This window comes from Euwallacea similis, chromosome 16 (assembly GCF_039881205.1).
Source record: "Euwallacea similis isolate ESF13 chromosome 16, ESF131.1, whole genome shotgun sequence".
In the NCBI taxonomy this organism is placed as follows: Eukaryota; Metazoa; Arthropoda; class Insecta; order Coleoptera; family Curculionidae; genus Euwallacea; species Euwallacea similis.
The window spans coordinates 1,434,194-1,444,549 of record NC_089624.1 but is presented as its reverse complement, the minus strand read 5'-3'; the positions used below and the strand labels follow the sequence as shown (position 1 = coordinate 1,444,549).

General features: G+C 33.1%; 1 protein-coding gene across 1 annotated transcript; it reads left to right on the top strand.

Moving 5' to 3' along the window:
* Positions 1–349: 349 nt before the first annotated feature.
* On the top strand, positions 350–4,599 carry LOC136413990 (protein Wnt-9a-like). The gene is made up of 5 exons (XM_066397766.1): positions 350–529; positions 2,992–3,219; positions 3,589–3,791; positions 3,844–4,008; positions 4,179–4,599. The coding sequence occupies exons 1-5, from the start codon at positions 444–446 to the stop codon at positions 4,562–4,564; spliced, it is 1,068 nt and encodes a 355-aa protein (XP_066253863.1). The 5' UTR covers positions 350–443; the 3' UTR covers positions 4,565–4,599.
* Positions 4,600–10,356: the final 5,757 nt, after the last annotated feature.

Sequence of the window (10,356 nt, the reverse complement as noted above, 5' to 3'; positions counted from 1 at the left end):
TTGCCAAATAAAGCTTTTTATTCGATGAATGAATTTCTAAGCTAAGCTAAGTCCACATATTACATGTTTCATTAAATCGTATTACTACTGATGTATTGATGTTTGTGCTGATACTTAGTTCTTAAATTAGAATATAAACACCTTTACATCCTTTTTCATGGTAACCCGTATAGACTGGAATAATCACAACAAATTACTCCAAATTTCGTAATTTGTTGCAAATTAAGTCAACCAGGTACATCTCCATTGATGGTTTTACTCGAAAGTGACTAATCTTGTATTTGTTCCTTTGTGGAAATGGATACATATGTAAGCACATAACGCATTGTAAACGGACTCGGTAAAAATCTGTCGCACATGTCTGACAATAATGGTGAACAGAAATGACCGCCATTTTCTCGCAGCCACACCGATAACACACTTTTCCGAGATGTAGATCGAAAATGGTTTTTCCTTCGAACAAGATTCTTCAGTGGGTTGTTGTTTTGTGTTTCTTCAGTGTTATTTTCAGCAGTATATCCATAAGCAAGTAAGTGGGCAACTGTAGGGAGCTATATACTAGCTGTCTCCTTTACCAAATTAACTTTCTTTGTACAATACAATAAAGACCTTCCAGTTACGATTTAGCAACCGATTAGATAAGTTAGATTTTATTAGCATGTACATCGTTTGTAGAGAGATTTTAAACATAATAAAAAAAAGGCCTGAACAACAGGGCAATTATCAAAAATCATCCCTGAAAGTAGGTATAGGTATACAGAATCAAGTTTGGTTCAATTGGTAAATCTGAGCAAAGTTTTGCAAATGCATAAAACTCACATTTTTCTTTGATTCGTGTTAGTTCGGGTTACCGCAGAAAATGGAATATTTATTGCGAACGGAATTTCTTCAGCACCTGCAAGATATGATAACATCGCCGTTACAAAAGTTGTCCGTGATGCGTAGGATATAGAATTATGTATACGGTTTTCTTTTGCACCTGCAAGATCTTTGGTGACTATTAATTAAATCTAACGTAACCCTTAAAAAAATTGGTTTTCATTTTTTATTTTTCACCCCTGTAGCTTCTCTGCTCGTAACTCGAAAGAAATATCTATGAATTTATCTTACCAGTTAGGAACTGTAAAGTCTTGAGACTTTGAGGGAAGGGCGAATCGAAGTGCCGCAAAATCTTACGAGCTACACAAACTTGAACTTCGATGCGAGCATTATAGATAATTTTTTCTAAGTCATATGTACGAGGCGGAAATCAAAAGTGGATGATAGACGCTTGAACTTATTAAAGTTGCACCTCAGGTCTAAGGTCGTAGAATACAACACTACTAACTTTTGTTTTTTAAATGGAATACTTTGTATATTATCTTTTAGAATAAAATATCATTTTGGTTTTCTGGTTTAAAAGATATATGGTGTTACAAATTTGATACATTGCATTGCTATCGTAATAACCATAAGGTGAAGAGATAGAGAGTTTGTTAAATGATGGCAAAGTTACGTATTTTAATGCTCAGTAATTTTTGACAAAGAAAAAACTGAAAACATAAAAAAAATAAGCGTTTATTTTAGGAAAATACAATGCAATGCGTTTCGTTAAAAAAATAGCAGTATTAGGGCGAGTTGTCTAAAAGGTTCAGTTCCAAATACCAAATCCTCGAATTTTCTTTAGCTAAAATGGAAAAAACTACATATATTTGCACTGTTGTTCACATATGTATACTCTAGCTGTTGGAATGCTTAAGATATTCATATTAAAACTTGGATTTAATATCCACTAATATTATGTTAAATATTCTGTGCTTTAATGACTTGCATGCAGTATTTTAAAATAATTTTAATAATACAGTAATATATAGTAATGTAAGAAATTAAAACTTAAAGGAACTTTTAAATCGAATCTGAATTTTTTATAAAACTATCTAAAATATGAACTCTGTAGCTAGTTTCTTGACACGATGGCGATGGTTAATATCTTGAACCATTCTAATTGAATGGATCACAATATTGCCATCCATGCAACTTTTCCAGGAGGATAAGCGTCGTATAAACTACGAAATAAAGTCAGTAAAAGAACAGCATTCACGAAAAATGTTAAGATGAAAAAGCTCCCAAATTTCAGAAACGAAATGCAAATTAGAACATGTGAGTAAACTGTGGCGAGTATGTAATCATAGTGAATGTAGGGAGAGAGACTACTGAAAGTGCTAAAAAGCTGTGAAATATTTACAAATTCTACTAACAAAAATATAGAAAATCCTAATTTTCAATTATTGTCAAATAAGTACCTTACAATGGCTCGAAAGTTTATTCATGTTACTTTTCACTGTTGAGTCGCGATGAGACTATAAAAAATTAATGTTACAATAGTTAAGCTAACCGTGATCTGACCAATAATATGAATCGTCGTTAAAGATCCTTTGGGTTATGGAAAAAAATTATGTCAATTTTCTTATTTTAAATGGAACATTCAATATATTGCTATATTTGTGACCTACATCGCGCCAAAACGAAAACTACTTGCGCATTGCCAATTTAACTAAGTCGTTTCGGAAAACTGTTACGAAAACGTGTTAATCACGTCAGTCTAGACTGAACTAATCTGAACTAACCATTCTGAAGTTGGTACGGCACATTTCACAAATTATTATTAATCAAATATGTTGCTATGATGACGTCGTAAGGTTTTCTTCCAAAGAACCTCAGATGTACGAATACTCAAGAAGGTACTTAACATGACACTGCTTAAAGCTTTATTGGTCAATAAAAGATAATCAAATATATGCAGTCCCCGCCTTCAGTGATGCACTCACTCATTTCCTTCCAACAGGTTTTTTAATTAGAGGCAGTCAAACAACGGAAGTTTAAATGTCTTAAACTAATGTTGGCTTTTAATTTTCGGAATACCACATTCGGTCTGGTATATAATAATTAATGTCAATTTCTTAATTAATACATGCATAAAACATAGTAGAATATGGTTTTATTCCGTTTCAGTACTTTGAAAAATTCAACAATGGCCACGAAAAAGAAATCTCTTATAGCTTTGTTGTTTACGACAAATGCAAGCTTCTTCGATCAGGGATTGGAAACCGGAAAAAACAGGTGCAGATGGCTTAAAGGACTAAGATACCAGCGGAGACAATGTCAGCGCATAAAGGGTTTAGCAGAATTATTGCAGAAAACGAGGCAGTTAACGTTGAGTTCCTGTCAATTACAATTTCAGTAAGTAACACTGATAAAGCATAGTATTATCTGTCTAGTGCCGAGAATAGCCTTTTCATACCACTGAAATGCTGGGATGAGACAAACTGCAAATGCCACGAGAAAACATTAACTTTTTTCTACGGCTCAACCATACAAAATATCAGAATTTTCTAAAATTGCAAAAAACTGGGCTGATATAAATATGATGTGAAAAGTACTCTTTACATACTCATATTAAAGTAAAAAATGGGCGCCTGCGCATGCAGATCGCAAATTATTTATACAAAGCGATCCGTGAGTTTATGTTAATTGAATTTTTTTAATGAATTCTCAAGAGAGGTGTTGTAAAAAGTACTTCAATTTCAATTATATTATGGTGGTTTTTAGGTATGAGCACTGGAATTGCTCCACAATATACATGAGGAAAATTTTCAAAAAAATGTATAGGGAAACTGCCTTTATGTATAGTCTGGCCACCTCCGCGTTAATGCACCTAGTAGCTCAAGCTTGCGTCGATGGAAAGTTAGGAGTAAACTGTAAATGTGCAAGTCTTCCAAGAAGTGATAAACCGGATAAGTGGGATTGGGCAGGTAACATACTTTCAACACAGTGTTAAAAAATTCTTTAAGGTGCTTCTTGCAGGATGCTCGGTGAATACAAAATACGCTTCTATGTTCGTAGAGAAATTTTTAGAATTAAAGCAAATAGGTGATAATCCCAGTAATATTATGAAATATAACAGTAAAGTAGGCTTAAGAGTTGCTAGGCGGAAAACTGAGAAAAAATGCACGTGCCACGGACTTTCAGGTAAGCCTTACTTTTTGGCCTGTTGGCATGTCATGAAAGTTCAGACCCTAAGAATTTATTTTCTTAGTTTCGTTTTAAAAACCTTAAATATTTAACCCACCCAAGTGACCAATTATAATCATAAAAACACTCTTGAACTAGACATCGTTGTCACTCTCCGACTTTTTTAGGAGCTTGTAACCTTCAAACATGCTTCATGAGAGTAAGCCCTTTCCTCAACTTAACGCGAGACCTAAAGCAACTCTACCATAAGGCGATTCAAGTAGAGTCTGCAAACAACATTCACGAGGTGCCCAATAAAATGAAGAAGAAAAAACAATTACTCTTCCTGGACCCAACTCCAAATGTGTGTGATTCCAACCATAAGTCGTGGCTCTTGCCCGTTACCGGGAGGAAATGTGGAGATATTGATAGCTGTGCTACACTTTGCTGCAGCAACGGTTATTACACTTCGGTTGAGATAATGCCTGATCCTTGTAATTGTAGCTGGCACCCCGGTGTAGTGTTGAAGTGCAAAAGTTGCCCACAATTATTAAACACAAATTACTGTAAGTAGCACTTGTCGTAAGTGAAGAAGCATAGGACATATTTAAAGTTAAGTTTTATTGCTAAATTGTGAGATTTATTCCCAATTTACTGGAAAAAATATTTAAACATTGTGTAGCATGAAAACGAGCAACTACAATAACGCATATTTAGCTGAATCGCTCTCTTCTTCTATTCGCTAACACGCGAGATTATGGGACACCCTGTGTATAGGAAATGTAGAAACATTGATAGCTGTGCTATGCCTGATCATTGCAATATTTATAGTGGGCATGCTGGTATAGTGTTGAAGAGCAAAAATTGCCCATGTTTACTGAAACGAATTACTGTAAGTAGGAGTTATCATAAGTGAAAGTCCGGGATATATTTAAAATTAAAATTAATTGCCTAACTCTTAAAGCAAATTAAAGAATCGTTTTTATTAAATAAATCTAAAATAACCTATATTATAATTGAATTAGTATGTATTTTTACTTATCTCTAAAGAGTAGTTAATAAGTATACATAGGAGCAGATTAGATAATAAAATTTTTCTGTGATGTAACAACTTATTTTTGTCGTAAAAGGTTCTCTTAAAAGCTAACTGCTTGTAAATGGGAATTACATTTATTTCTCGTGGAGTGCTAAACATACAGCGTCTCCATGATATTGATAGCTGGCATTGGAATCTCGCTAACAGTAAGAGATGCATCGTTGCTTCTTCTAGGAAAAGTTGCACAATGCGTTGGTTACCAAAACCCAAATGAATCATAAAAAAAACGTACACCCTGCTTGAGACAACTGTATCTTCAACATCCTATACAATAATCTATTTTGGTGCTCTTATTCAGTTATAGTATAAAGATTTACTAAGAAGATATTTCCATACAATCCACGAGTGCCTCGGGAACAATAACGTTAGTGACATTGCTCAGACCGTTGGAACTGTAGCTGATGCGGTACTTTTGGTTTCAGGAGATGGTATAGTGATAAACTGGCAGAGAAAAATTAGATATGTGCACGTGTTGGTACAAATGAACAGGATTAAAGAGTGATCGACTGGAAAGAAACCAGCTGCGGAAATCTGAGGCTTTCGCTGGAACGCTTGTTGAGTCATAATCAAAAGCTGCTTCGTCATATTATCGTTGCCTTTATGTGGGGGATACTGCTGTAGTTTCTCATAACAGATGCTTATTGTATTTTCGGCTTCTTTTTTCAGTAATTCTCCACTTACTGCCAATAGAATTACATGGACCTGCAACAAAATGAGAATTTATTTCAAACGGAAATTGCAGGGGTTTCTTAATGTATGTTAACCTTTCTGCTTCTAGAATTTATTCCGTGTTACTATTAGAATATTCAAAAACGTATAGGCGCCAATCGCATTCAGTATGCAATATTTTGTCTCAAAAATCAACTATTATTAATTTCTTTTCACAGTCCGAAAAAATAATTCCTTATTTAATTATATGGAGTACCAACAATGATCAGTTATTAATAGACCGGCAAAGCCACTAAATTCGGTATTGTTTCCAAATGGCTAATCTTACAAACGATTTTTTAATTTTCGATAATCTTCAGTATTGTTGCCAATTTCAGCCACAAATGGGACTTTTCATAACGGATCCTACTAGTAATGTCTGTTTCATAACGACATCATGATGGTGTAACAAGAATGTACGATAAATTCTAGATTTCTTGGCTCTCACGTTATTTTCGGGATATATCGCTTTATTATATTACACCAGCAGAAATTAAACGAAATGTTTAATATGATCACCTTATTAATAATTACTCCTGGATCTTATACAAATACTTCTTAAAGTCTCATATTATACGATTTTGTTAAATAACCATTTGAGTGTTATAAAATTCCTCTCCCTCATCAGTGTATATCTGACAATATTACTGGAAAGTATCGACAACTATACTTACTATGAAATCGGAGTATAATATGTAAAATTTTAGTATTCCATATTCGCCACTATGAGTCTGCTGTAATGAAATAATTCCAAATGCGATATTGCAGATTTCGCATATACAACATACAACTGTTAACGCCACGAACACTCCGAACAATTGATTGACAGCCACAACTAGGTTGCAAATAATATTATGTGCTCCTCTAATTTGCCTAATAGTCGCTACTGAGAAGCAATTTTCCAAATTAGTATTGAGGTTTTTCAATCGGGTTTTACATTCCCATATAATGACAAACAGCATGAATAAGCTTAATGTTGCTCTAATAACGAACATAAAGGGGGGGATTCCTACAAAATACTTGAAAATGCAACAAAGGAAAGATTTAAATACGCCAAAGCAAATTAGCCCTCTTATTGCTTTGGATGGCTTAACTCCTTCATTGTATGGTGAAATTAGACATTCAAATACTGTTCTCATACTAGTATTTTCACGGGCCAATTTCAACGTTATTGCAATGTTGATTAAGAAAAACCAAAGCGAGCTTATCCAAATATACGTATTGAAAATATTCTTGTCGGCCTGCCATCGCCGGTATTGGTAGCAGTACGCGTATGTTATAATATAGATGGTGCCCAATATTATATAACCTTTCAAAAAGTACTTAACAACTCTAGCTTTTTGGATTATTGGGGGCCAAAAGAAGTATAGAGTGGCAGTTATCACTATTAATAGTTTTATCAGCTTCTGTAAAACCATAATAAAGGTTAGAATAATCAAGACGTGAGGGAAAGAACTATGGATCAACTATGAATAATATGAATGTAATGACGAATATTCGCTTGAAGGCCATCTGTTACATGTTGACAACTAAAGGTTTTCATTTTTATAATGTATTTTTTCCATAATACACGTGCATGAAAACCTATCCATGTAATTATCTAAACATTATTGTCATAGAGTAGGAAGCGTTAACAAAACGTGTATACTGTTACTTTCATGAGTGCACGTTATAAACATGCGGCAAGCAATTGAACAATGCAAGTTCAAAAGACATATTGTGTCTGTCCATGTGTATTGTGTAAGTATATAAAAATTTTTTTAAAACTTTGAAAATCGTGAGTTTAGTGTAAATTACTGCTATAATACCTAGTAATTCACAAAAAAATGTTTAAACTTTTTGCTCGGCCCCGATATACCAATCCGATTTCGAAAAGTTGATCTCGCTTTCTTTATTTTAGAAATGTTCACCATAAAGTGATATCGGTTACATCTTGACAGATCTGTTTTTTTATAATAGATAACGAATTAATTTAATTTTTTTTTTTATTTTGAAAAAGGTTTTGAAAAAAGCTAAAACTCTCCTACCAACTCCTTTCTGTTGAATATTATCTGTAATTGTGTATACGTTATTTTTTGAATTTCTTATGTTACAATGTTATCAGCTATCGATACTCTGTTTTCATAACTTATTAAAAATTTTGGGTAGTCCCTGTATAAATAACGGATAATGACAATGGCAAAATTTGTTAAATAAATATGGTCTGATATTCAGCAAATGTTAAATTTGAAGAATGAATGAGGTTCGAAACTTAACTTATTCCTAATTGTCAAATTTGGCAACAATATTTAACTTACTATGTAGTCAGCATAGAATACGTAATATCTTAATGCCAACAGTCCCTCGGCATTAACTGAATATTCCTTTAATATAAAGACTCCAATGCTAATGTGGCAAATTTCACTAATACCACTTATTACCGCCACCAAAACAAACAGTCCAAATAACTCGTTTATATTCAGGACAAAATTACACACCAAGTTGTGCAGTCTTCTGATTTTCAAAACATGCACAGTTGAAACGCTTTGCATCAGTTGTCCGTTAATATCCTTCAGGTGTTCTTTCAATTCCCATATCATCAAATTAGTAATAAACAGATTAAGAATTACTCTCGTGATGTAGACTACTGGAGTATTGCCCACCAAACCCATCGCAAAATAAGACAAAATAACTTGCACGATGCCTACAAAAGAAATAATGATGGTGCTGTTAGAGATCTGGTAATCAGAATTATCAGAGTAGGGTTGAAATATTTCTTTCATGGACTCGGGTTCTTCAATAAATTTTGCGGACATTATTGCATTCAGCAAGCCGTACCAACCCAAACTGATCCAAATGCACAACATAAATATATTTGGTTCATTGTTCCATTTCAACATCTGATTTTTATACACGCGGTAAGTGGAATAAATTGTGATGAAAAGGATATATAGCTTCAGAAAATATTTCAATACTTTGTTGGTGTAGATGAGAGGATGCCCAATAAAAAACATGAAGCATATAATCACGGTTAAAAGTTTCCATATCCTTCTAATCATTGTGTATTCCTCACTTAAAAGAAAAATGAAACAGTCGGAGAGATATAGATTATGAAGCTTACTGTAGTTCGCGATATGGTAATTTAAGAATACTGAAATGCAATCAAGCCATTAATCATGAAAATGAATTGTTTATGAACATACTGACATGTTGCTATTGCATTAATTGTTGAACTAGGTAGATAGCTAAGAAACCAATTTGGTTATTGCTGCTAATGGCAGTAGCTATATTTAGATCTATTTTACAATTGATAACAAGAGGCAGTACAGCACGAGGGTTCTCTCCGTAAACACTAACTGTCAAGCGAATTTTAGTACCACATTGCATTACTCCAACACTTCAATTCAAACTATTATATGAGAGGTCAGATATGCTCGTTCATGAGGTGCCTTATAGGGATAGTTAAAGACATTTATAACATAACTACATAAAAAGATATACTAAAAAAATTGAAGTCTTATGCGAATATCTCTAAAAGGACTGAACACGTTAAAAAAACAACGAGCCATATAAAAGATCATCTTTCTCTCGGTTTAAAGAGATTTAAACTGTTTTTATCTTTAAGCTTAGATACTCGTAAAACTAAAGTGACTATAAAATTTAATTATTTCTTTTATTAAAGGGATGGGATCACCACGGTCATTCAAGTTTTAACTTAATTTGGTTTATCCGGTTTCTACTTGAATGCACTTACTTGACACCAACGGCAAGGATAAATAGTGGAGATTTATTAATTACCATTGGTAATCACTGATTTCAATATAATACCATTACATCTCGGCCTGCGTAAGTTTAATTTTAATGTAAACCGTTTTGAGTTATTAAGCACTTTTACACTTCAGGGCGATATGTAAACGGCACTTATAATTCCTATTAAATAGTTTATTAAATTATTCAATATAATATTTACAATATACAGAACTATCATAAAAAACTGGTTAAAAAGAAAAATTACTATGTACATGGTCTAGAATCTAACTATTTACAAATCACTTCTAGAAATGTTCCTTTCACATTTATCCCTTGAGATCACTTACAGAATGGCTTTAAACGAATCTTGAAGCTAAAAATTATATTGTAATTGGTGCATGAGGACAGTTCGCTAACTATCGACATACTTACGAAAAAGGAAAAAAAATGCATTTCCTTTAACAGACCTTCAAATAAGTTACCTAAAATGATATTTACAAGAGAGGTAAATGAATTAAAAATAAGTTGAAGTACAGTCTAGCATTATCACTGGGCGTTACACTACGTTTTTTGCTAAGTACATAAGACAAATATGGGTTTTTCTTTATCTAAACTATTTTGTCCGTGGTATTCTGCAGATAAATAATCATGACATAAAATATATTTACAAAACTTCAGAGATAAGCCAATAAGACTGTATAAAAGAATAAATACGTCAAAATATTCTGTACAATACTAAAGAATCGTGTAAAATACGTTTCGAATATTGTGTTTTAGCTTGTACTATAGTGTTAGTCTTTCTATTATTTTTACATTCAAAATAGTACCTGTAC

Coding starts and splice junctions, on each gene's coding strand:
- LOC136413990 (XM_066397766.1), top strand. CDS start 444: ATGGTTTTTCCTTCGAACAAGATTCTTCAGTGGGTTGTTGTTTTGTGT. Junction 3,220..3,588: donor TCCTGTCAATTACAATTTCA/GTAAGTAACACT, acceptor GGTGGTTTTTAG/GTATGAGCACTGGAATTGCT. Junction 4,009..4,178: donor CACGTGCCACGGACTTTCAG/GTAAGCCTTACT, acceptor CGACTTTTTTAG/GAGCTTGTAACCTTCAAACA.